The 27,999-nt window shown below is 34.0% G+C and overlaps 3 protein-coding genes across 7 annotated transcripts; all 3 read right to left on the bottom strand.

Moving 5' to 3' along the window:
- Positions 1-1,584: 1,584 nt before the first annotated feature.
- LOC140881318 (SEC1 family transport protein SLY1) lies at positions 1,585-4,716 on the bottom strand. Of its 2 annotated transcripts, XR_012149916.1 has the most exons (4): positions 4,585-4,716; positions 4,162-4,503; positions 2,150-3,724; positions 1,585-2,043 (listed from the first exon to the last, which is right to left on the bottom strand). XR_012149916.1 is itself a non-coding variant. In XM_073286525.1 (3 exons), exons 1-3 carry the CDS (start codon positions 4,613-4,615, stop codon positions 2,238-2,240), a joined length of 1,860 nt encoding a protein of 619 aa, XP_073142626.1. In that variant the 5' UTR covers positions 4,616-4,716; the 3' UTR covers positions 1,585-2,237. The 2 variants fall into 2 exon arrangements, 1 of the variants encoding a protein (XP_073142626.1); XM_073286525.1 differs by having other exon boundaries at positions 1,585-3,724.
- A 1,365-nt stretch (positions 4,717-6,081) lies between these two features.
- On the bottom strand, positions 6,082-13,654 carry LOC140880301 (UDP-N-acetylglucosamine diphosphorylase 1-like). The gene is made up of 16 exons (XM_073284629.1): positions 13,513-13,654; positions 11,116-11,395; positions 10,848-10,902; positions 10,607-10,758; positions 9,968-10,007; positions 9,515-9,607; positions 9,332-9,444; positions 9,173-9,247; positions 8,860-8,899; positions 8,655-8,737; positions 8,490-8,567; positions 7,924-8,067; positions 6,872-6,939; positions 6,641-6,755; positions 6,418-6,574; positions 6,082-6,328 (listed from the first exon to the last, which is right to left on the bottom strand). The coding sequence occupies exons 2-16, from the start codon at positions 11,263-11,265 to the stop codon at positions 6,231-6,233; spliced, it is 1,461 nt and encodes a 486-aa protein (XP_073140730.1). The 5' UTR covers positions 11,266-11,395; positions 13,513-13,654; the 3' UTR covers positions 6,082-6,230.
- Positions 13,655-15,933: 2,279 nt separating this feature from the next.
- LOC140879774 (cell division cycle protein 27 homolog B) lies at positions 15,934-27,999 on the bottom strand. 4 transcript variants are annotated; one of them, XM_073283670.1, is made up of 16 exons: positions 27,744-27,999; positions 26,931-27,003; positions 26,274-26,380; positions 26,033-26,079; positions 24,962-25,059; positions 22,493-22,794; positions 20,842-20,997; positions 20,169-20,382; positions 19,339-19,523; positions 19,193-19,258; positions 18,523-18,642; positions 17,819-17,895; positions 17,408-17,527; positions 17,102-17,321; positions 16,737-17,018; positions 15,934-16,332 (listed from the first exon to the last, which is right to left on the bottom strand). In XM_073283670.1, the coding sequence occupies exons 1-16, from the start codon at positions 27,846-27,848 to the stop codon at positions 16,282-16,284; spliced, it is 2,223 nt and encodes a 740-aa protein (XP_073139771.1). In that variant the 5' UTR covers positions 27,849-27,999; the 3' UTR covers positions 15,934-16,281. The 4 variants fall into 4 exon arrangements, with proteins under 4 accessions (XP_073139771.1, XP_073139770.1, XP_073139773.1 ...); XM_073283669.1 differs by having other exon boundaries at positions 19,339-19,559; positions 27,744-27,997; XM_073283672.1 differs by having other exon boundaries at positions 19,339-19,559; positions 27,390-27,997.

Below are 27,999 nucleotides of genomic sequence, written 5' to 3' on the forward strand. Positions count from 1 at the left end.
GATGAGGATGGGGTGGCCATCAAACCGGTCTTTTCAAACCCCAACCTCAATTTTTTTTTTTTTAACCATTAATTGGATTTGATGACTAATTAATAAATTTTAAATTTGTTATTTAGTGTCTACCAATTTCATTGTTACACTAAATTTCCAATGGTTTATAATTTATTATTATGTTTGGTATTCAGTTATGTATTTTTTTTTTTTAAATGAACTCAATTATTTGTTGGGTTAATCGTGCTTGAGTGAAAGTAGTTTTGGTATGAGTGGTATTTTGAGAAGCTGTCGTTAGTAGGCTGCATCAAATTACTGAAGTTGTATGATCTGATTGGCTATGTAAGCCGTAAAAGAAAAGCTTTAAATCTCATTGGAGTGATACTAATATCTGATAAACACAACGCAAGTAACAAGAAATGACGAGACTAATATTGTAAGTTTTTATCCAAAGTAAGACACCTTTCTAAGGACGTGGGCCTAGCAACTAGTCTGATTGACACTCAAGTAGGTGCAACGTATCATGTCCACACATCACTTGGTATGACTGTATGAGACTCTGCGTTACAACATGAACACAAGTTTAATTAAATAAATTGGTCCATCTACTAACAACTATAGTTGGTTTGGGAGGGGTTGATCCTAACATGATTTTTATGTGAAAACAAATTTTATGCATTTTTTTGACTCAATTATTTTGTTTTCAACTATTTTTTTATATAAATTTAGTAATGTTATATTAGTTGAATTATTCTCTATGTAAAATGGTTACACAAGGAATTACAAAACTATCTCAAATACATTAGTAGCAAGATCTTTTCATTGAATTTTTTTTTTAATTTTAAAATTAACACGAAATTGTAATGTGATTTTCATTTTACATCTAACATAAGTTTAGTTTTATCAAAATATGTCTGCTTGTTCGGTGTAGATTTTAAAAATAATGATAATTGTTAATTTGATTAGCTTACAGTGGACTTAATTAATTCAATTTTATGATTTTTTTTAAAAGAATAATTCTGTGAAATTCCAGTTTGATTTTGTGAAATCCAGTTCAATTTGATTCAAATCGATTAAGTGAGCTAGATGCTATCATTAAAGAGTTCTGCTAGTAATGTTTTTATATTTATCTCGAATTTAAGAGTTAGGATTCTAAATATATAAAAATTTTGTTTCTATTAAAAATATATGCAAACTAAATTTCAGTTTTGAAAGTTGAACGTTAAATTAATTTTACTTAAAATATTATAATTCATACATTAATTTTAACATAGACACCAATCTTTTTCAATCAATTAATATTTTATTCACATAATCTCTTGAATATTTTATCGTTTTCAGCGATTAATCTTATTTTCATCGTTCAAAATGAAAATTTTATTTTATATCTCCTACTTATAAATTTGTTAACAAAAAATTGATTGTCTAGAAGAATTTTTCAAATATTAGAACAATTCAATATTTATTTATTAGTATCTTAGAACAACTAAATCACGGATTCAATTGATGCTGAACAATGTTATGAAAAACCTAACGAAATATTAACCATTTGGACATCAAATTAAGCATTTCTAGAACAGAAAACCGAGAAACAAAATCAAAATATTGTAAACCGAATCGTTCAATGCACAAACCTAAAATCCAGTAGAGACATCCCTGATTAAAAATAATAATAATAATAACAAGAAGAAGAAGAAAGGCCTATCAACCCAAAAGCCTAATAAAACTTGACCCTACTCGTAGACCCAAAGAGCCTGTTTCAAGATTCATTCGATGATACAACGGGGCATTACCCTCACAAGGGCAAACGTATTTTTTCATGTGGACTCACTAGCAGTAGTGGTTGTCTCAGCTGTAAACAAAACATATAGACCAATGCTGAGCAGCAAAATAATGGGCCAGTTGAGACAATAATCGAACCGGGCGGCCGGCATAGACAACTTTGAACATGGACTTATGCATCCAATGACTGCAACTATATAGAGTTTGCTTCTGATGTAGGACAGTTATTCAATTCATTACACCGTTAAAGGGCTCAGCTGACAAAGGGGTCTATGAAACAAACACCAGCATCTCATTCATCACATGGATAACTACTAAATAAAACAGCAAAAATGCACCATATAAATGGGGTTATCTGTGAAAGAATAAAATTAACCTGAACCTCCAAATGTAACTGAAGGCATGGGTCTGGGCGATATAGAGACGCAAACACAATTTTCTTCAGAAAATAAAACACATATATCCTAATGGGCTGGAGCAGGGATACTGCTTCCAAAACCCATTTTTTGCCCCAGCAAAGCAAGTTGCTCGACAAACTCAGCTCCCGTGAGAATCTCAGTTGATCCATACAAAACATGCTTTACAGGTTGCTGGCGGCGTGCAAATTCTTGTAAACTCCCATACTCTACATAATTTCCACCACCAATCATGAATACGATAGCATCTTTGAATGGACCTCTTAGGAGGCTGCCGCTTGACCCTGATTTGGGAGCACGGGGATCAAACACAAGATAAGATTCAATTTCAGGATTTGGTTTCCCCTCCATTACTGCCTCGACTGTTCTTGTCAGAGCCAATTGATGATCGCTAGACAACAAATTTTTCACTCCAGCAGTTACTGCACTAATTGACTGCCCATAGAGTTTTTCGGCCCAATCAACAATATTACTCTTACTGGCAGAATTAGCTGAGGCCAATGAAACATTTAATGCTTTTATCTTCTTAACATACTGAAAAGCACTAGAATCAACCTCAGACTCTCTCAGTGCCGCTTCCACAGCTTCAACTTCTGATTGAGGGGTATTTTCCGTTGAAATAAGATACATGATAGCAAATCGCAATTTGTCCATGTTAGTACCTTTGCTCTTGAGCAATGCAAGAAGGTCATTCCGGTCGATTGCACCTCGGACCATCATTTCACTCTCCTTTTTAGCATAAGAATCAAGAGACCTCTCCTTGATCTCACCCAACAACGAAGTAGCAATATTAGTGTGCTTGTCGATAACTTGCTTCCGGTCAGTCAATTCAGGGAGTGAATTTACGGCATTCATCAGATGCTTGGTGTTTCCAATCAAATCTGTCCCATCAAATTCAGTCCCATCTCCGCCACCTGTACGCCTATTTACCTCCTCAACATCTTTCTTATATTTGCTTAATTGCGTCTCGATTTCCACGGCCACTTCTGGAAACTCTAACGACCAATTAGCCGTCCAGAATGGATCCGAGTGATCTAATTCATATGTTTTCATTCCCCCTTTCTCCCCTTTTACATTTAATCTATTCAGCCTCAAACCAAGCACATCATGAACGAGTGGCTTATACCTAAAATCATGTTGTATAGCCGCAGATAGCTCCAAATTCCTATCGAATAAACATAAAATAGGCCTCTGAAATGAGCTAGTAAAGTTACCACCCTCGGTGAACAAATTGTTCTTTGCCAACAAATGGTCTCGCAATCTCTGATCCAGTAAGGATGCAACCATCTCAGCTGGCCCACCACGGGGACAGGTAATAACTGGCACAACTGCAAGTGTCGCCAAAACACAGAACAGCCCTGCTACAATCTTTTCTATTGTTTCCTCGATCTCTTTATCTCCAGCTGACGGATCATTTAACTGAACATAACAATTCTTGTTGGCGAGAGAAAATAAGTTATCCTCTAGGGTTACAAACTCCAAATACTGGTCATGCACCTTCGAAATTCTCTGAATTGAATCAGATTGAGTTGTTCCTGAGGCAAACCAAAGAACCGCAAATTAGGTTCTCCCCTTATTCCAGGTCAAGCATAGTGCCATATAACACGCAACCAATGTTTTACCCGTAGAAGAAGATCTTAAAATGTACATTTACCATTGCTATTTAAATCAGGAAGAGCTACAACTGGAATTCAACAACTTCTAATCAACCAAATCAAAGAAAAATCTCTACTTCTGAGTTCAACTTTCCCCCGGTCCATTAGAGTCTAAGAAACAGACAGACCAAGATCAAACCAATATGTCAACCACGAGATCGATTAGATCACAATCAACAAACTAATTTACACCTTCCTCATTGAATCACATTTCTCCTAAATCCAAAGTCCAACCAAATTCAAAACCAACAAAGCATTACCAAAAAAAATAATAATCAATTAATCGATCAAATAGATAACCAAAACAAGGATCTAACCAGTAGCAAGGTCCTCGAGCAGGGGCCTGGGGATCGAGGATGAGAAATTGAGGTGGAATGCATCGTAAAGCCCTCTGGAGGCGTCGGCGACCACACGTTGAATGTTATGAGGCGTCGGCTGAAGGAAGTACACCGCGGGGACATCGTGCACCGGGTTCCGATCCTTGTCGAGGAGGAAGTAGAGGGTGACGCCATGCTTGCGAAGGTCCTTGACATGGATGATGGGCGAAAGTATGTCTTGGCAAAACCTGTCGTAGATCAGGATCTTGTACACCTCCTCGTTAGCGGTTCCACCGGCGTTGCTCACCGCTTGGTTCAGATTCAACATCCGGATGATGCACTCTGGAAAAATCATCACATTTCATCACTGGATCGAGGAAATTCCAGTAAAATCCAAAGCTCAAACGCAGAGTGAGGGTTTACCTGTTTGCTTCCGACGGAGATTTAGCGCCATTGGATCTACGGGTTTGGCAGCGAGCAATGAATTTAGCTCGAAAGGGAGCAAGAGCAACTATCCCCCAAGTTTTTTGCTATTTTTTTTTTAACCGACTCATAATTCATTTTTCTGCGACCATGACATGGAATTCCTCGTCAATTATGTATCAGTTTTTTTTTATTTATAATATATGTCGTCATTTTTCGATGATAAATCGTTTTTTATTAGTTCTCAGTAATATATTCAAGAAATGAAATTTAGAGCTTGCATTGCATGTATCATAAATAAAATTTTCTTCTAGTTAAAACAATTAATATTCAAAGTATTTATCACATTATCAATAGTAACATTCAAATAAAAGATGAACATAAATAAATTACTATAATTTAGACTAGTTACGGGAAATCAATAGCACCCGCGGTTACAAAAACTTGCAAGAGAACTATAGAATTACTAGTTATTCATTTTATCTATTTTTTTTGGTGAGGATTGGGTGTAAAAATTCGTTTAAATATATACAAAAAAAAAAAGGTTTATTTGATTTTTCTTATATTGCAATAAGAAGAGTGATAGGGATGTTCATATACATATACATATATACAAATATTTTCAAGTGCCCTTTGCATGAGATATGGATGTATTGTAAGGGATTTTTCAGGTTCAGTTATTGATGATATGTAATTATGTATGGTAGCTTTCTTGGAGGTTATCACCCATCAACTCCGGAGGCTTTTTGTATTTGAGAGGCTGGCTAAAAAACATCAATCTCACGAATATAATTCTCGAGTCGGATGCATTGGTGGTTATTGATGCCATAAAATAAGTCATCGTCGATGGTTGCCTCGAGTATCTGTTTGATTGTGGAAGATTATAGATTCCTTGCTTTAGAACAATCTTTTTTTATCTATTTTTTTTTTAATCTTTTGTCCGGAGATTAGCAAACCAAACGGTTGATTTGTTAGCTAAGACGGCTGATTCTTTGACTCGTTGTAAAGAACGGGTTCCGCCATCACCTTCTTTAATATCTAATGTAATTTTAATGACTTATTACAATGTATCAGGTTTTTATTCGAAAACACAAGATCGGGATGGGTAGCTGAAACCGAAAGTTTACATACATGTACAAGCAATTGAATCGAAAACTACGGATACAAAGATTAACACGATTGATCCTACTATGCTCATTTGAAAGAAGGTACTTCACATGAACATGTTGGCATAATTAGCACGTCGCCCGTTTGACCATGAACTGAGAAAGAACTGTAATAATAATAATACTAAATTATAATATAATATTATATTATAATAATAAAATGCACGATGCGTTAGTAATTAGTAAGTATGAAAAATAGGCATATTTTTGCCTGCAGTTGCAACAAACCAAGCTTGATACAGAATCACAGATGCATCGAGAATCAGATTGAGCCAGTTATAGAAGCATCACCGCGGCCATAAAATATCGAAAAAAGCATAAACAAGAGAAATAACCAAGAAATCCTAAATAGCCGTCAGCCAAGTCGCAACTTCAACACACAACTATAAAGAGCTGATAAGAAATCTTTTATTTCTTCCATTACACATCATTTACGAATTCAAAAAAATTTCCCAATCAACAAATGATAATACGCGAAAACTAATACCCAATCTCACAGGGAGCGTGAAATGTTCTTCCGCGGCAGATTGCCTCCAGATTCTCCCCAGCATATGAGCATAGAGGTGAAACTTCCACACCTGATCCAATAACAATTGATTTGACCAATTTCCCCCCTTAAATTTATGTATGTATATATATATATATATATATAAATCAAGAAAAATACCAGTCGCATATAGGGGAACGGAATGAGTCAAGAAGCCACCGGCAGCAACCACCCAACGGGTGTGCAAACGAAGAACAAGCAGTCGAGCACTGTCTGGAGTATCGAAATTTGATCCATTTGCATTTTTCACCGGTGCAAATTCTTCTTCACGCGGCACCTATATCATGGTAAGGACGGTATCAAAGAACATTCTTGAATTGTAGCAAAACGCAACAAATAGTACCTCAAAAAGTGCAGTAGAAGGAGCATAAGGAAAGGCGTCAAATATAAATTGCTCTAGCTTATATCCATTGACATGTCCGTGAATAGAAGGAATATTCTTCTCTGCTAAATGATAGCTGCAATCAGGAGAAAAAAGATGACCAAAGTATCATTCCAATGATGATGTCATAAGCAAGCATATGTATCAACGTATGCACGCGTGCGGCCGTAAAGAGAGAGGCGTGCTACTCACACGCTGTCTTTCTCGAGGCCATCAGCAACTTGGTTTAAAAAGTCTAAAGTGAACATATGTAGACAAACCTGAAAATGTAGGAAAATAGGAAAGCAATTAAATTTGAACGACTAGAAGAAATAAATGTTACAAGCATTTACCAACACAAGAACAATGTAAACTTCGTTGATTACAGTGCCAATTATAATGCCAAACGATCAAAAGCTGATTGCAAAATATTTGCTATTTTTCATTCATTCAGATTTTGAACTAGATCATGCCACGAAATATACATGCAAATGGATTCTGCAAACTTGAATCAGGTAGAAAACAGGCAAAGGAAGAAGTTATTAGGTAACATTACGTTGGATCCCACTAGTTTAAATCTTCTAGTCTCCTAGAAGTACAAAGCAAAAAAGAAGAGTTCAACAATATTTGGCATCTTCTCCTCAAAGGAGAAGCTTTGATACTCATAGGATCACATGACCTTTGTAATGACAGAGCACTATCGACTTGCCAAAATTTCTATAATCAAAGGATTTGCCCATATATTTCGCTGCAGATATATCATTCACTTTATATACCTGCCTTGTGTTATAGATTCCATGCATCCATTCTTAAATAGGAAGGTCGAGTTTTTTTACAAATTTCTTATAATTGGAGGGCTAATGACAGAGGAGCTACATTTGGTAATTGTCCAGCAGCTAGAAAGGTAATCTATCCACTCTATGCATTTACAAGCAGAAAGAGATTCGAAAAAAAGAACATATGCTATCCGCTATCGATATACGGGATAGCAATCAATGTGGGGCATGATGAAAATTAAGTAACGGAAAATTATTTTGCTTTAGAACATAATTTCTCAAGGCTTTAACAATACTCCAGAAGGCTGCACCATGAATCCTTGAAAGTTGGCTAGTTTCTCATGTAACAACTTTTTGAGGCCAGACATATCCATATACATGCATAGAGTCATGTATAAGTTCGTAGATTTCAATAATAATTTTTGGGACACAATTGAAGACAATACATTAAGAAATCACTGGGAAAAGAAAATCAGGGAAGGACAATACATTACTCCAACAAAAGCGAAGGCGGCCTGTTTCCTGATTAATTGCACTAGCCAGTGATGGGTCCAATTCACTGTATTCAACAACAGATACTGGTCCACCTTTCCCTCGTCGCACAAAAACGCCGACCTTTTCTTGTGGGTATGCCTACAGACAATTAAATCAAAAGGCAAACATTAAACAATCAAGGGCAATTATAACCGAAAGAATTTCATGACAAATTTGAATTCTCAGTTCAGCAAGGTCAATCACAGTCTCAACTCTCGAAACCAAGGATGCAAACAAGAAGTCAGAAATGATATCACTAAACAAAGTTGATGGAATACCTAACTAATAATGGCACCTTTGCAGAAAGTTCGACTACAAGTCATAAATAACCATCTCTTCCTCGCATTGACAAATTTTAATGACAAATAACTCACACAAATAGAAAGCTTAAATACCTAACTGATGGAACAACTATTACGATGTGAACCATACAATCCCAATACTTTCATAACTGATATCACAAGCAACATTAGAACCTATAAATTGCATTCCATAAATAAGAAAAGGTGAAAACTACACACCTTCCTGACAACTTTTGCAGCAGCAGCGACACCTTTCTCAATAAAATAACCCAGGAAAGTTGGATCTGCAACACGAACCTGCTTGCAGGCCATTACCTTTATTTGTTACAAATACAATATGCCAGGTAAGAAAACGGGGAACAAATAAATGAAGAATAAACTCACTAAAGCATTATCAACTCCATAGCAGTCCAAGTATTTTATGCCTCTCGCAGCCATATCTTCCAACAGCCTTGAAGATTTCAAAGCTGCAAAGATTTTTCCCAATAAAAACAAAATTTTAAAGTATGAGTCCAAGGGTGATAATAACAAAGAAGAGGAAATAAATAGAGGGCAGCACAATCAAAATTCATCTTATTTTAATATATACCTGAATAAATTCCTCCATTTCCATCAGGGGACTTTGCTACCTGGCTTTTGAAAATTAGATTCTCATTATTACAACGTTCATAAATTATGCATACATAATTGAGATAACGGAAATATAAAACATAAAAACTATATAAATCACAATCTGTTCTTTTGGCAATCCTTTTGAATAAAACATAAGCTGACATATAATCCTTGCTTATCTGGTAGTAGCAGAATACAAAAGGTAATTTTTGTACAAATATATTGGCCGTCAAGCAAGTACATGCATTTGACAAGCCAATTAAATTCATGTAACCAAGAACAAACCCTACTTTGAATGGAGTTTCCATGATGAATCTACCATCTCTTGAGACACAAGGTATTGTACCCTGCTGGAAGAAGGTGACCTGTGTTCAAATTTGTCTTTCACCATGAGCCATAGTTGTCAGAAATAATACTAAGTGAAATGCGAAAGGCGAAAATGCCCTTACTTGATCAGCTTCAAGGCCAAAATATTTATGACTTTCAAAGAATTTGCGTGTGGGTTCATCGGTAAATGGACTTGTCATTATGTACCAATGTATAGGTGTAGAACTTACAGAACCTGAATGTACCAGTGTAATCAGGTTCACTAGCAAATGAGAAGGGTCCATGATATAAAAGATGAAACTAACCCTCGTTTACTGATTGAGCTGCCAATCTTTCAATACATAAAATTCGCTCAGCTTGCAGTTGGAAAAGTGATTTTCCAGATGGAAGTCCAATGTCTACAATAAGGATAAAAAACTGGAGGATCAAACAAATGTTCAAATAATAATAAGAGTAATTGAGTAAACATATCAATGAAAACGTTTTTATAATACTAGAGTATTTAACATGGTCAAACAAAATCGTGATGTTAAGAGCCAAAAACAATTCTTTGAATGCCGGGGAGTGGGCAGCCTTTGTATCTCCTTCAGCCCTTCTGAATTTGTCTCAGAAAGGAAGGCCTAAATTGTATGAAGTGTGAAATGGATTTGGAATGTAAAGGGTTTGACAGAATACAAACAAATAGTTATTACTTATTTTTCCATCCAACTCTAATTTAGAACATTTCTGCACATAAAATAAACAATATTACTACTTACTGAAACAACCCTTCGGTTCTGAACTTCCAAGGCGAGTTCCCTGCATGCAGAGACTCCAAACTAAGTATTTATGGAAACATTCAAGAATCATTTAAGCAGGCTGCATCCCAAAATCCCAAAAATAAGGATAATTAATTATTGATAGAACTAGCTTCGTGTATGTGTCACGTGCAGGAATTCGTGATCTACTTGACTGAAGATAGACGTGTGCAGTAATAAACTTATCAATTTATTTCAGACCAGAATAGCATGTCATAGTTTACAATTAACCAGTTGCAGTATAGTTCTAAGTTAACTACTCATCTTTGTGAAATACTTTGCTAGGTTCAAGAAGCACCAATTGTTTTATCTCATATTATCCATCACTAACCTCTTTTCAACTTTTGGGTAAATGAGTACTAATTAAAGAAACAAGAGTTAATATCCCGCAAAAAATAGATAGTTTATGTAATCCACTATTCATTGAGGCAAAAAACCTAACTTTTCTAGTAATTTTTACCACTAAATCAATAATTCTCATTAGTCTGCCTACGCACATTCGTGAACACCAAAAGTGGCACCTGGACATTTATTTTTCCTTGACACCTTCACACCATCTTCTTTCCAAACACGATTACAAGTTTATGATTATAACGGTACCTGTCCTCCCGATAAAAGTAGCACGCCCAACTTTCCATTTGAGATGGCCTTTACACCAGTCTTCCACCACCTCTCTCTTTCTTCCATCGTTCGCTTCTCCACAGTAGACACGGTGCTCTCAGGAAGGAGCTCTACTGGTGCCGCCGGAATCCCTAAAAATATCAAGTAATCCGGTCACTTAACCGTACAAAAATCCTTCCTTAGTCATGCCAAAGTGAGAGGATGCTAAAAGAAACCCAACCCCGAGAGCGAAAGGAACATCGAACGATCCGATCGATTCTTGGAAGATCCACACTCTGCAACAGCTTATAAAAGAACCATAATAAACACAAGAACGAATTAAGTAAATCAAGAAAATCAAGCTGGTTTTTTTAAGCCCGGAAGTGTGTTTTATCCAATGATCATAAAACAACGGCGAATGATTCACCAACCACACATTCACACGAAAAAAAAAATGGCTGAAAAATCTGACAGAAATGAATACGGAGGGATGGAAATTGAGCAACGACCTGTATGTCCTGGACGAGGAGGAGGCGTTCTTCAGGGGAGAGCTCATCCCAGAAGGCAAAAACGTCTTCTTGGCCGTAATCTTTGAGCCTCTCGCGCAGCTGCAGCGGCGGCTGCGGGGAGGAATAATCGGTGGTGACGGGTTCCTTCATCGCTGTAGGGGTGGGTAGATCTACCAACACTGTCTGGAGGGAGTAAGGGGCACTTGGTTTCAATATCGTGGCATCTACGTTAAACTCATGTCGGGCGCACTCTCTTGCTATATAGATTCTATATTTACAGCTGCCAAAAAAAACTTTTCACTAAAATATTATTATTTTTTATTTTATTACTTATTTATAAAATTAATTTTATCGAATTCAACAAAAGTCATTATTTTATAAAATTTTAAAAAATAATTCTAAAAATATATATAATTTTTTACCAATTCAACAAAAATAATAATCGTTTATTTTTTTATAATAAATATATTTTAAAAAATTTTAAATTAAACTTTCATAAATCATAAATATAATATTATTATTATTATTATTATTATTATATGTAATAATTAATATTTACATAATAACGAAATCTCACTTATATAATTCTATATAATTTAAATTTGAATTTTTAATTGTACGAAATTTAAATATACTTACTACAAAAATAAACTTTCAAAAATCATAAATATAATATTATTATTATTATTATTATATGTAATAATTAATATTTACATAATAACGAAATCTCACTTATATAATTCTATATAATTTAAATTTGAATTTTTAATTGTACGAAATTTAAATATACTTACTACAAAAATAAAAATTATTTTTAAAACTCAATGTTTTACAAAATAATTATTACATGTTAAAAATTTATTATACAATATACAATAATTCTTTTCAAGCGTACAATATATAAAAATATGTTAAATATTTCTTAATCCTATAAATACGTACAAATTTTTTAAAAAAAATTTCTCAAACGAAAACTCGAATAAATCAATAGAAACTAACCCGAACTCAACTAACTCGATCAATCCAAACCTGCATAATTTTATTTTTTATTTTGTTTTTTTAACAATATATTAATAATTACATATAATAATAATAATAATAATAATAATAATAATATTTTAATTTAAATACATATTAATAAAATCTCGTTTATATATGATTTTTGAAAGTTTAATTTTAAAAATTTTTAAATATATTTATTATAAAAAATAAACAATTATTATTTTTGTTAAACTCGGTAAAAAATTATATATATTTTCATAATAAATTTTTAAAATTTCATAAAATAATTTCTTTTGTTGAACTCGATAAAATTAATTCTATAAGTAAGTAATAAAATAAAAAATAATAATATTTTAGTGAAAAGTTTTTTTGAGCAAAACAAAGAATTGTAGGTTGAAAAAAATGAAATTTTAAAAAAAATTTGATATATTTTTCTAATTTAATAAGACGTGTAATTCTCTATATAAAATTCTATGTACAAATAGCATTACCCATATATTATTAGGAGGAATTGTGACTACATTAAAATCACCAATTTGGTAAATTCAAACCTAAAGTTTTGCAGTCATTTATGATTAATCTAAGTCGGAGAGTTCGAGATTGAGTATTTTGAGCACCGACAATCACATTTCATCGTGTCACGTTGTAAACTTGCAATCTTTTAACCCAACAGAAAGACACAGGAGCGTAACATTGTAAAATTCCAATCTTTTGACCCAACTGGATGACACATTAATTCTCAATATTTCTGTCTATGCTGAAGTGTAGTTTCTGATTTCTGTTTGAATGTACTAAAACGTCATCTTATATTTTATTATAATTTGATTCATTTAATCAAATCTAAAACTTAAACGACAATAAATATGACCAAATAATTTATAATGTGCATATATGCTCGTGTACGTGAATGTGTAATACATTTAATAGGGGTGTGCAATCCGTCCGTTTGGTCGAATTAACCGAATTTATTTTAGGGAAACCAAACCGACCGAATTTATTTGAATAACCCAAAAAAACGAACCGATTTGAAAATCGGTTAATTCTGTAGGTCACCGAATTAACCGAAATATAAATGAAAAATTGGTGCTGGAAATTGGAGGTCTATGCCGATCGAATGAAGGTTCTTTTCAAGATTCAGCATGCTCATCCATTTCAGTAGTTAGGTGATTCTCTCTCAAGTATGCGGTCAGCACCTTTGCAAGAAACATAGATATGAACAATTACGAAAAAAATCAGCAACAAACGCAATTATTGCAAGAAATCTCGAACTCTATAATTAGAAACATAGAAATGCAGAAATTTTCTTATAACCTTAGGTTGTTAGAAAAATTTTACCCATTACCATGATTCCACAAATAAACTACCGAATACTGACTATGGAAATGAATTATTTACCTGATTACGTCCTTGCACGAAAAGGTTTTTCAAAGATTAGGGATTTTTGGTTGATGGTTATTCGAACATCTGAAGATCTCGCTTTCAAAAAAAAAAAAAAATCATGTGAAGTTCTCTCTTCAAAGTTCGAATTACGGCGGCAGTGAATTAGGGCAGAACTCGGGAAATTGAATATTAATTTGGACCTTCTGGTTGATATTTTGGGTAAAAAATTAGCCCATAAATGACATGTTGGGCCAAGAATGGGTACCTAAAATATATAAATCAGCCCATATATAACTTAATTAAATACTTAATTATTATATGTTGTAATATTTCGGTTATTTTGGTTAAACCGAATTGTGCTAAATGAAAACCGTAGCCGAACCCATTTAACCGATTTTTTATATTTTCAAAACCGAATTACCGAACCTACCGAACCGAATTTCCAAATATTATCGGTTCGGTCGATCTTTTCGGTTTAACCGAATAATTGCACACCCCTATAATACATAGAGTAATTTGGATTCATCTCCCCTACACTTTGTTTTTGGCATTTATCTCTCTGGAATATTATAATTTTTACACTTGATAAGAGATCTGATTGTCAAATGAAATACATAAAGTGTACGAGCGATGTATGTAATGACTCTTAATATTTATACACAAGTGTTTTGGTAGACAAGTTTCTTTTTATAATTTTATTATTATCAATTATCGATAAAGCAAAAGTTCAATTTAATAACTATTTTTTAATAAGTTCTTATGTGTTTCCATAAATGTTATTTATTCCGAATACTTACTACTTGAACAATATTCTACACTTTTCACTTTCAACATTCTACTTTCCACTATCGAGAATGTCTTTTGTTATCCATACATGGAAATTCGAAAACATTTTAATTTTGTGATAATTGCATACATTACCCCTATGAAATCATGAGATTGTTTAAAATCCTTGTGAAAAAACAATAATCTATTAGCTCCTTTTGTTTTTAAATTTTGAACACATACGTTCCAATGTTTTTTAAAATTTTGAGCACACAACCCCTTGTTTATACGTGTTTCAAAGGATATGTGTGCTCATATTTTGAAAAGAGATTAATAGTCATAGGGGATTTTCGAAAATCTCATTATTTCACAAGGCTAGTGTATGCATTATCTCTTTTAATTTTCTTGCAGTTTCGAAAGTCGATCTCGTGAGTTTAATTTGTTGTCCAATTCATTGTAATCTTTACTCTTGAATTTTGGTGGTAGAAAATGGCATTGCGATGTGTATCTCTCTATAATTTAATTATTTGCACCCAGTTTAAATGCCGATGAGGATTTGATCTCAAAAGTTCATTTATTGTCATATATACTAATCAATGCACGTATTCTTAAATTTTATATTACATTTACATTTGTGCGTCACATTATTTATATAAAAATATATCAATTATAAATTCATTTTATGAAAATACATTCGAGTAACTGTTGCAAATAGAAATGAACGTTGATATGAAAATACATACGAGTAACTGTCGCAAATAAAATAAAAATGAACGTTGGTATGAAAATACATACGAGTAACTGTCGCAAATAGAAATGAACGTTGGTATTTATCTTTAGTGATTCCATAAATGAAGAATACCAATATAAATGTTACTATCATTGGAGAGATTAAAAATAATCATAGATGTTCATGCAATATATATGGATGATAAACAAATTAAAATAAGTTACGAAAAAAATAGAAACCCCTCGGTATATAATAATATACTAGTTAGTTACACACACAATGTGTGTGTTTTGTTAATGTATATATTTTTAAATTACTATTTTAGAAGATAAAATATATGTAATAATTATTATTCTTATTTAAAAAAATTATTATTATTTAAAAAAAACAAACTCAAACAATTTAAAACACGGTGGGAGTTACCTTCAAAATCTGAAAATAATTTGAAAGTAATTGAAATTATTGAATTGTACATTTGATTTTTAAAAATTATTTTATTAGATGTAGGGTTATTTTTGAAAGTTCACATAAAAAATACCAAAAATAGTTATTATAAAATGTTCATACTTTATAATAGTAATAGATAATATAAAATAATAAGTGCACATCTAACGCTAACCGTTTTTATTGTATCAAATAACAACAAAATTTATCTACACCTTTCTATAACATCATTATCTCTTTTTCTCTTTATATTCTTTTTCAAATTTCATCATTTATACGTTTTTATTAAATTAATTTATCTTCATCTTTCTCTAACATCATTATCCCTTTTTCTCTTTATATTCTTTTTCAAATTTCATCATTTATCCGTTTTTATTAAATTATCCAAATGCATTTTTAAAATTTCTTTCTATTTTTTAAAAACTCACATATTTTTTTTTCTCTTTTTATAATTTTTTACGTTTTTTCTCGAATAATTAAATTGTCGAGCACTCGAAAATCACGTGTCACGGTTGCCAAAAATATAATTAAAATTCAGCTTAAGGCATAAATACCTCTAGCCAAGAAACAACAACTCTCAGAGAATGTGATTCGACTGGGATAATATGGATACATGGAGTAAATCACGCTCGTTGTGGCAATAGGCATACTCGTTGCTGCAAATGAGCGTTGTTTCTCTCGGCATCGCAGAACCTAGCCATTTGCAAGAATTCCTCGACAGAATATGTGCATGCACTGCAGTACTTGTTGAGCATCCAGCCGAAAGCACGAGCAAATCGATACACAAGTTGATTCACATGGGCCATTCAAAATTGTCTTTAATTCTGCATTCCACTAAATAGATTTCATAGGACATCCTCCAACTCATCCGGTACATGTAATTTCTCAATGGCAGCCTGAGAGATGACAAAGTGAAGTGGACATTACATAATAGAATTATCAGGTATTGGGTCACGAATTTCAAATCTTCTGATACGTTTAGTGATAGACCGGCTACAAGTCATACGCCGACTAAATATACACCATGATCAATAATAAAACAAAACAGTCAAATCCAAATCATTCTGAGTTGTAGCACAAATAAAAGGCCTTAATATGCAGTTCTACCCTTAAAGGTGTAGAGGAAAATTTATTTTGTAAACCGCGTCGCTGCAATAGTTCCAAAGTTAATGTAAAAGGATCTTCCTTTTTTAGGACTTCTGGATAAATCAATTAATCTTAGCAATATTCATCAAGCTAGTGGCAAAAAAGTTTAATGCAATACGCTTAGCAAGATTCCATCTTGATAAGAAAATGTTACCTTAATGGCAGCAACATCAGTTGCAGAAGGTTTCAAATCCAATGCAAGTCCAAAATGAAGCATGGCTTTGTCGTGCATATTTCGCCGTTTGTATATCCTGCCCATTAATGCATAAACACTGCTCTCGCATGGAGCATACTCTTTGAGCTCCTCAAGCACTGCTAAAGCCCCATCAAGATTTTCCATGCTTATTAATATGTTGGCCTTCTGATAAAGTGGAAGAGGGTTCTTCGTATCAGCTAAAATAGCTCTTTCCATCATTTCCAGTGCTTCATTATTTTTCTGTTGAGATAGAGGGATTAGTTCATTGTTAATAATGAAACAAACTAATATGAATAGGAAGTCCACCCTATGTTTGATTTCACCTTCAGAGCATGCAAAGCAGTCCCAAGATATGACATTATTACAGAGGAAAGCGGATTGATTCGGAAAGCCATCCGAAAGTTATGCTCTGAAAACTCAAACTTCTCTTGTCTAAGATAGATCATTCCAAGACCATACCAGGCATTATAGTGCCTGGAATCTACCATAAGGGCGTTCTGATAGCTCTTGATACCATTTTCAAAATCCTCTAGGGAAACATATCTGTTAAGATGTAAAGATTTAATTATTAAAATAAATTTCAGAAGGAAATTACATCAGAAACAGGTGATAAAAATTGTGAACCATACTCGTGACCACAGAGGGTGTGGGCATAAGCAAATCTTGAATTTAACTGCACTGATCGCTGAAAATTTTTCAGGGCGGTTTCATGGTCTTTCTGTAAGCTATAGCAATTCCCCATAGCACACCTACGACATCATGTTATTCTAAAATCAGAACATATCTTACAGAAAATGTCAACAGTAACACTATGAATAAATCAATTTTACTTCATATTAGAATTGTTAAGCAAATATAATAAGAGTCAAATAAATAATTATGCAATGTGTCGGCAAGAAGCTAAAAATAACAGCTGATTCATCTGCAGTGCATATAGATACGCATAAATTATGTCTTATACTTCAAGAATAAGCCACTTAAAATTGAAGCATCTATGAAGTAAAGGTCGGAGCTAAAAGTTGCTAGTTTAGGTGGGATACCAGGATTGAGGAGCTAAACGATCAGTTGCTACAAGCTCCTGAGCCAGGTAACTCAACTTCATATCTTCCTTCAGATGCTGAAACATAGGGGTAAATTGATTCAGCAACATATAAAACATGTGGATTGGAGACACAAAATCAAATTGGAACGACCATCTTAACATCCAACACCATCATCAGACTGGAATACAATAATCAGAATGTTATACATAGTTGCCATTGAAAAACTTCCAGAAGTTTTTCATATCAGACTATGCTATTGTACATTAGATATGATTTTATATTTCAGAATGGTCTAGCGCATCAATTGATTGTGTGAGTATTAACTGTTGAAAGAAAAAAATTTACTTTCATCTTTAAAATGGATTTCAAAGGTCAAGGTTTAAGCAAAAGAAGAAACAATGCTTTATTTCTCAACTGAAGATTAACATAGAAGTCACAAAAATAAAGGTAGTATCTAGATCTGACAGCAATCACACGGTGTATTAAGGTTATCAATAGGATTGCCGATTGCATCAGGGAAACATTTGAACAAAAAGGATATAAAAGGAATGCACAAAAGTCATAATAAAAGAATGAGTATAATATTAGATGAGAAAGACCTCAACTTCAGATGGGTAGCCTTTTTTCCAGAAACTGCATGAGTGCTTGTATTGAGACATTAAAGTGAATGAATGAAATCTTGATAATTTATAAAAGCTTACATATAAAACTGTAGAATATATATCCATCCCCTCCAAACTGTAAGGGGAAGCAATACGTGCAAGACTGAAGGCTCTATCAGCTTCAAGATAATCAACCATTTCAAAGTATGCTTTTCCAACCTGTAATGGAGTAAGATCCTTAAATATGCCAAATTATCTGAAAAACCTGTAAGCATCCAATCTAAAGATGTGTTAGCACTAACGACAAATACAAAGACCTTGCTTGGTATCGTGGAGGAAAATTTTGGGGAAACGATTTTGGAGAATATTTGAGAAAATACATTGTGTGATTGGTTATATTGTGGAAGAAATTATTTATAGATTAGGTGTCAATTCAAATTCTATTCTGTCCATGATGCATAGCAATATAAAATTATTTGATTTACTGAACAATATTTTCAGGAGAATAGAAATGTCATTGAACGAAATATGGTTTAAGTAGCATAAAATATTAGTTTATAATGTTTCTGTGCAGCGCACATACGGTCAAAAAAATTCTGGCTTATGATCAAAGATTAAATGTGTTAGAACTACTTAAGCCGAGGAACAAAGTAGATTATTTGCCCATGAAATAATTGCAAAGTATTTTGATAGGTAAAACAAGCTAGAGTTTTCCAAAGAATGTACTGCACCATAAATGGCGATCACAATATAAAGTTTAACGAGATACCTGAGAAAGCACCCATCCTGTATTATAATGCTTTTGAGGAAGTTTGATATAGATATCAAGTGCATCCTATTTCGGAACAAGCGTGTTAATTATATGGTGTCATAAAATAATTGTTAAACCAGTTTTCCAAGGAATTCATCCACTACCTTGCATCGGGAGAGACAGGAAAGTCTGAAACCATCCCCAAGAAGCCTCAAAATGACCAATATTTCAGAAGCACCATCATTGTATCTTGAGCTGCTCGAAACAGCAGCACCTGATGACCTTGATAACCCTTCTTCTTCAAGCAATCTATTATCAACAGATGGGGAAGAATTTGAAGCTGGGATACCTGCTCTAGAATCATCATGTACGTCATGGTGAATCCCTAAGAATGTAAGATTCTTTTAGTTTAATATCATCAAATTAAAATATCACAAATACCACGAAGTTTCTGCTTTAATTAAAATAATAATAATCTGAATCACACAATTTTATGTCATAATCATGCTTATAAGTATAACACAGTAAAAGCTAAATGCACCAGTAGCCAATATATTATCCCCAAAAGGAACTGTAAACAGATTCCAAATAAACAATAGATCAGGACCCATCCTTGCCGCTAGGAGTCCACCTTCGTCTGTTTCTTAGCTGAAGTGCAAGTGACATCCTTTACAAAGATGTCCAGGTTTTAATCTCAATTGAAACATTTCATTAATTGATTGAATTTTAGTGTTACCTCATATAAAAGAAAGGATACAAGCAGAGTGTGGCATATTAATTCAGGAGTAGCTAATATGAGTAAATCTCAACCGACCACCATAATCCACAGCCTAATTGCTCCATGTTAATGGAAAAACTCACAGAATCATTTAGTGAACTATGGATACAAATTAACCAATGCCCTGTGCTAAACAAATTCACTAACAAAAATAATTTTTTTGGAGGGAACTAACAAAAACCACTTTACAAAAGTAAAACATCAAACTTCAATCACCTTCGTCGACATTCTCATTTGTCCAAGATTGCCCTTTTCGGTATGTCAAAGACCGTGATGCCACAGAGATTAACTTAGAACCTCCAAGAAATTTAGAAGAGTGATTTGTTCCATTGCCAGAGACTGACAAATAAGAGTTTGTGTTGACCACAGATTCTCCAGCAAGTCTCATGCTTCGTCGTTGTCCAGAATCAGAAAACAGCCGCTCGGAGACCTAAACAGGAATTAACTCTCAGCACATAAAAAAAGGAAAAAGAGAAAAGTATGACCAATGAATCATAATTTCAAGAAGATCCCTAGCAGAAAGTAGTGCTTATCGATATTAATGGTTCTGAACTTGTCACATAGACGAGGATAATTTATTTCAAAAGAATGCCAGCTGTTGAAAGTTTCATAAATCTAAAGAAACCATTCTGCGATGAGTAAAATATATTCATTTCAGCTTACGCACAAATGAATGAAACAATGAACAACAATAACTTTAATTGCAGAAATCAAAGGAAACATGGCATGGATGTAACATTTTAATTCTAAAAAAATGAAAGTAGGTAGCTGATAACTAGATCAACAAAGGTAAACACAAGATTACAAACAAGGATGGATGACTACTACGGAAAAAGGCATTCATCAAATAATATCATAAATAAACAAGAAGACCTTAAAATGTCTTAACCTTTCTTAATTTTCCCTCGTCCACGAATTTTCTCCTTGGGCCTGGAATAGTAGAGTTAACAGTTTGTCTTGGAGAATTATCAGCTACAAATGCTCTCATGTTGGGACCATTAAGTTGGGCATTTCTCAACAAAGGAGGTGGAGCAACACCTGATAACTACAAGGCATACCAGAATTCTGAGAGTAAAAGAAAGCATGAAAGCAGTCTTGAGAAATAGAAATGCCTAATTCATAAGTACCAGGAAAATATAAGCCGGGAAGCAAGGAGAATATGTAGTCAAAGTTAAGAATAACCATCGCCATTAAAAAAGTAAATAGGAATGTACAGGAACTAAAAAGGAACCACATATATAGCCCAATGGTAGGAGCAGAATGGTTAATTGTCAAACTATACATGCCTCGGCCAAAGTAACCAGATCGAAAAAGAACACAAAAAAATCACAAGACTAGGTTTGCTTATTTCATAGTGCAAAAATGTAACTTCATTTTGAAACTACGCACAAATGCAATGCTAACATTGTCTCAGTTTGATGATGAAACACCACAACCAGGTGCCAATGCAGTGCATGAGTACATTAGACAATTTTGATTAACAGGTGCCCCAAGACAAAAGTTATCAAAAATTAAAGTGGTGGGAATAGAGGGGGACTGGGAAGAGAAAAGTAACGCCTAAACCCTCCATTGAGATATGCAACAGATGACAGTTTGGAAAAACATATAAGCATCTCAATCCCCAATTTTTTAGTTTTCAAAATAAACAGAAATGGCAACTCCAGTATGTTAACTAAAGAACCATTATTTTGTAGATTTAAAGTTTAAAAGGGGATGATGCAATGAACAATTATCGTAAACTTTTAAGATAAAGAGGTCGGCACAATGGACTAAGATCGTATATATTTTACCCTCCAGAATGATACGATCATTTCCAAAGATTGACATGGTTCAAATATTTTTACTTTAACAATGACATGCGTAAAATGGCAAATGGGTAAAGTATTAACATTTTAGAGGGTGAGGCGACTGATACTTAAATCATTGAATGCTTCTTGAGGATCAGTGGCCTTGAACCATGCAGACCAAACACATTAAAGAACGATATTTCTGCAACCTTAGCCACCAAGTATTGGGACAGATGAAATTATTTAAACCTAGAGCATATTCAGGTAAAAGCAAACAACCATGCATTAGGCCCACAAACTAAGCTTTACTACTTTTGTAAATAGTCCCCTTTCGGGTAGGCAGGCAGGTGAGCTTGGCTTTTGAAACCTGGTAGCACAACATAATGCAAACCTTCGGTGAAACGCAGACCTGGGTGCATATCAAAACTCTCTAGCACGCATATGCAAAGGCTTCAAATGAAATGCAATTTGATCATCTTTTCGATTTGCTTTTCATACTACCGAATTTTAACATGCTATTATTTAATAATTTGAAAATCACATATTAGAAGCTACATGGCAATTTTGTACATACATTTACATTTAGAACTTATACGTTAGTATGCTCTGAGTTGACATGATGCATTCATCCCATGACACCTTGAGCCTACTCCATGGCCTTTGTGGTCGTGTACCATGTGTCTTTAATAAATGCAATCAACTATGATTAAGCCCAAAGGACAAAAAACAATAACATACTATACATGATTATACCTGTGACTGTGTAGCCATCGGAGAAGGTGTATTATAAAATGGTAAGCCAGCAGAACCACAATTTAGAGGTTGACTGGAAGCTGCTCCGTGATTGTTTCTAGATACGTCTCGTAGGCTATTGCCTTGGGAGTGCAACTGCCTTGTACTGTCATCTGCTGAGCCTAAACTTCTGTTAGAAGCAACATCATGATCCTCATTGGATACCCGCATATTCTGGGAAGATAATTCTATGTGTAGATACAGCTTTTGGATGCACAGAGAAGCTCCTTCATCAAAAACCTTTGTTGCTTCTTCAGCTGCACCTGAAATGGTCCCCCATTGTCTGCTTAGTAAAATATGAATATAGCACACAACAACTTGGGAATAAAATAATAAAAAGGGGACCGACGTTCTCAAGTAGGATGCATGAAAATTGAAAATGTTGTCACGTGTAAGGGATTGGATCCCATTGAAAACATGGTCACTGACAGAAGCTATAATTTGTAAATTTGCTCCTTCTAATGTAACAGAAAAAACTAATACATTGCACACATTTGAAGGCAGCTTGATTTGTCAAAAGAAAAAAAATGAAGAGTCCCAGTTCTACCGCATGTATGGCAATCAGTGTTTCCCTTTGTAGGTATGGTGTCATAGATAAGCAGATTGCTTTAAAACAAAATTTTTGGACAAAAAAATTATTTTGCGTCTCTGTCTTTCTTCTTTTTGCACTAGGCACAAATTCGAATACTCAAATAGGAATCCATCAATTTCCTTGAACACAAATCCACAAAGCAAAGCTAAACTCAAGGTCAAAAAATAAAACCTATCAAGCAGGAGAAGCAAACAGAGGAAACTAACGAAAAATAACTCATGCATTAACGGTGGAAAAAATAGTTTATACTTTAATAACAGAAAGGAACATACAGGGCATTAACATTCTGATCTTGTTACTCTAAAGAAAGGAGAATCATAGGGTATGCTTCATCATAGATAAATTCATAATAATCCACGTGAGTCTATCCAAATTTAAGTAATTAGATAGGATGGTGGCATCTAATGTTTATGACAAACACCCTGGTGTGCATGTCCTGTTCTTTGTATGAAAACAAGTTTGTGAAAATTTTCTTCAATTTGTAAACATAGGTATGCAGGACCTCCCTACTTCTGGTGTTCATGGCATATTCAATTATCATCTCATCTAAAGTTTAAATAAAACAGAGACATTTGATGTTTTTAGTACCACGAATCGAAGGAACACCTATTCAGCATTTAAAGAATAACCAGAGAGCCAACAATCTACTAAAATATTTTAGGGAACTTACCGGCTTCCTGCATCAAAATTATGACCAAGAATAAAGTAACTGCCAAGAGGATTTAGGTCATAAAGTTGGAAAACCCATGCAAAAAGTAACAATATTTTTTAACTTCCATCGAAGGTTCAAGTTTTTTTGTGGGTTTCAGTACAAGGAAAGCTTCCAACCTGCGAGATTTAGCAAAAGCATTGGCCCTCTTGTTCTCTAAGTCCAAGTTGGTTTGTGCTTTGAAGGCGAGAGGTGGGACACAGGACCACCTATTCATTCATTGTCCTTTCACCAGTGGCCTTTGGTATAGGGCTCAGGCAGAGTTGGGTTTCTTGTGGGTAACTCCGAGATCGACAAAGGATTAATTTGCGGGTGATCTAGGGCGACCTTGGTAAGGCGGGGAGACTACTTTGGACGGTGGTTATTCATTGTATTTACTGGCACGTTTACCTAGAGATGAACAAGAGAATTTTTTAAGATAAAGCGGAATCGGGAGTTGTGTTGGGAAAAGATCAAACTGAAGGACTCTACGTGGATTAGGAATCATAAAGAGTTTGTAATGTTCTCAATTCTAGATTTAGACAGAGATTGGAGTGTTATATTTTGTCTATATTTAGTGGTGACTAAGGGTTCCGTCTGCTGATATCTTATCCACTTTTTGTAATTATTATCATATGATCCTTTATATATATATATATATATATATATAGAAATTTTCAGCTGCCCAACCAATGTTGCCCAACTCATCCCCGACAACTAAAACCCGATAGTGGGTTTTAGTGATACGAATTTTTTTAAAAAAAAACAACTAAAACCCGGTAGCGGGTTTTAGTGGTCGGGGACGAGTTGGGCAGGAATGGTTGGGCAGCTGAAAATTACTCTATATATATATGTATGTATGTATATGTATGTATATATAATATGATCTCGTTTCTTATAAATTAAAAAACAAAACAAAACAAAACTTCATTGTCAAATCCTCAGTCAAATCAAAGTAAAAGCCAAATCTGAAACATGCTCAATGCTCGAATCAGTTCAATTGCTAGCTGTTCAAAGCTAAAATACTTGAAATAGTCCAAAAGACAAGTAGCCAAGAATGATGACCAAGAAAACTTCAGAACTCCAAACGCCAATTGTAGCGAACACATGCAGCAAATATTTGAAATCACGAATTCATTCTACATATTACCTAATGTACAAAGTTCCTCATAAGCAGTCCATAATAACGGATCCAATGTTAAAGCCTGGTTAAAGTGATGAATAGCACTTTGCCTTCTGTCAGTATACCTGTAACCATTATTGAAAAAAAATTAAACATATCTATTTCTTATGTTGATTCTCCAATAATAAATACGGTAACAAACTAACAGTACAATATAATTTATGATGTTAGTAGTGCTTGTATCTGATATTTAGATTTTTATATACAATTTCCCTGATGAACAAACAGGAACAAGAAGTCACTCTGCCAACCAAATAACTTTCGGCAAGCATGCAATAATTGTTAAAACTAAACAACCCAATGCGGGAAAAGATTGTAGGCTGGTAAGTGATAACAGAATTACAGAAATACTTCCTGCAAATTTTAAACAATTTTAGAATAATCCTGAGCTAAAAAAGAGGGGGGTCATATATCAACTATCGTTTACAATCACATGGAACAGCAAAAACCAGTCAGTAAATGTCCAATATATGCATGACTACAGGTAAAATCTGCAACTTCTCCGAAAATTAGAAGATTCCCAAGTATTAAGTCAGCGGTCCAGTCCAACATTTGTTCAAATTTTTACCACCTAGCAACAAAAATGTGCTTCAAACAGGGCCAACAATGTAGTATTTACTATTTAGATCCAAACATGCATCATTACACGATCATCAATTATTATTTAAATTTTTCAAGATTTAGTACTGATAATTTCTGGATAAATTAACATTAGTTACACATGATTAGACTACCAACAAAAGGAATAGAATAGGATAATGGTGCATTAAATCTGCTAGAAAATCAGGGTTTCTCATATGCAAACGATGAGAACAAGAGCTACAAAACATGAAATGTTTTCAACTCACGGAAAATCACAATTTACCAACACAGTCTTCCGACACCATCCCATGCCAAATTTCAAGTTGTGATGAGATTTATAAGAAAACACAGCCCAATTTATGAGATGGTTTATCCATTTAAATGAAATCAATAAGATGATAATAGTGGCCCCATGTAAACATGATTATTGAGAAGGGAGTATAACATGTCAAAAACCTGAATATAAGTCCAAGAAGGTAATGGCCAGCAGCTCCATTTGGAACCTAATAAACAGAAAAATGACTGTGACTACTCCATAGCAAGAGACCAAAGGGCTACGAATGTGTTTGCTCATATTTAATACTTATAAACACATAGAGAATAGGAAGCAACCATGAGCATGACAAAAGTATCACGCCAACCATTAATGGCAGTAATCATTATCTGTTGGCTTTAGTATACATATTTTGAGGAATACCTCCGTGCAGGATTCACTAGGAGATAATGCTGCTTCAGCTTCACTCAGAAGATCCATCTGAAAGCACGATAGTGCAAACAAGTAGCGGCATTGAGCCATATGCGCTCCTTCAAAGACCAAGATAGCACTTTCAATTAACATAGATACAACAGTATAGACAAGATTTGTTTTCATTTCCAAAAACATTGTCTCATCCCCCAAATAAAAAAATGCATCATCATTTACTAATATTCTCCAAAATCATATTTCTCTTGGATTTCACATCTCCCAGTATAACAAGTACTTTTAACTAAATTTTTCATAGTTTCCTAAAAATAATTTAGAATTATATTAAATTATAATCCAGATTATTCTTTTTAAAATAATTTATCCAATCGTTCTGGTATGTTTTCATATCTATACAACACCAGCAACAACACACAAGCCTTTGTCACTAAGAAGGTCGGTGTTCATATCTATAGTAAAAATTTATTTATCCGTCACAAAATTATGCATACATTTTATTTCCTAAAACTCTCATCACAACACACCCAAGATAAATTGAAGATTGTGATAGATTCCAAAGAATATAGCAGGATAATGGCTCACATGTGCTTCAGTTTGATAAGATCAGTTGGTCAAATTCAGTTATAACAAGATAAATATTTCAAACTATACCTTTTAAAATTTGGTATGCACAGTGTGCCTGATTGTTTTGCAAGTAACAAGTGGCAAGTAGCTGCAAATTTGTCTGCATTTGAAACGGTAAAATAAAATGTAAATTTATGAAGGAAAGAATGCAACTCATGCCAAATTTTGTAGCAGTTTGGTACAGTCAACAAGGTATCATCGTCTCTATTGATGAAATTGTAGAAAATGAATGGCATGATATTATAGAAGGATGGACTGGATTGCAGCCATAAAAATATTTAAAGTAATGAATTAGAATGTTTTCGAAACAATATAAAATAAAATAACAATGAATTGATGACGCTAGCATCATTTGGTGAGCAGTTGGCAAAACAAACTCTCTTGTTCGTTCACAAACAGTTACAAGACTTCCTCTTCTCCAAAAAAAGTATTTGATTAACATGATAAGCATTGAAGTACGTGCAACTTACGTACAGTTGATCTTACAAGAATCAACTTTATAGAGTTCCAAAATCCAAACCACTGAACCCATTTCGCATACAATCACGGCTCATCACTTAATCCTGCTATTCTCAGTAACACTTAACCAGTTAAACCTTTCTGCGCATTCATATACGACAGTAAATTCTCCAAGGCTATTCAGCTCAAGCCTGAAACGAGGAACTCCGGCTCCACCCAAAAAACGAAAACAAAGACACTAATCAACGCTACAAATTACAGAAGGAGCTCACAAAAACCAGAGCATGTGCAGCTGTGCAGCAGAACCAACAATTCCCAGATGTATTATATCTCAACATTAACATCAAATGCCGTCAAATATTTACACCCCTCAATGCTAACCTCGGATGGAAACTCAGCGCAAAGCCGTTCGCACATGAAAATGGCATTACGGTGCACGAAGTGACGTAGGTTGTCCCGCACACATTCCGCCAGTATCGCCTCCATTTATGTGCACAAAGTACTCTTACAGCACATGAATTTCTTTGAATTTAGGTACGGAGATTGAAAAATAATGCTCTGGAGTCTGAGATTGTACGTAATATTGGATCTTATGCAGGGGAATGAGTTTAAAAAATTTCCAATTTCAAAAAAGAAG

The sequence above is a fragment of the Henckelia pumila genome, chromosome 2 (genome assembly GCF_033568475.1).
Source record: "Henckelia pumila isolate YLH828 chromosome 2, ASM3356847v2, whole genome shotgun sequence".
Classification (NCBI taxonomy): Eukaryota; Viridiplantae; Streptophyta; class Magnoliopsida; order Lamiales; family Gesneriaceae; genus Henckelia; species Henckelia pumila.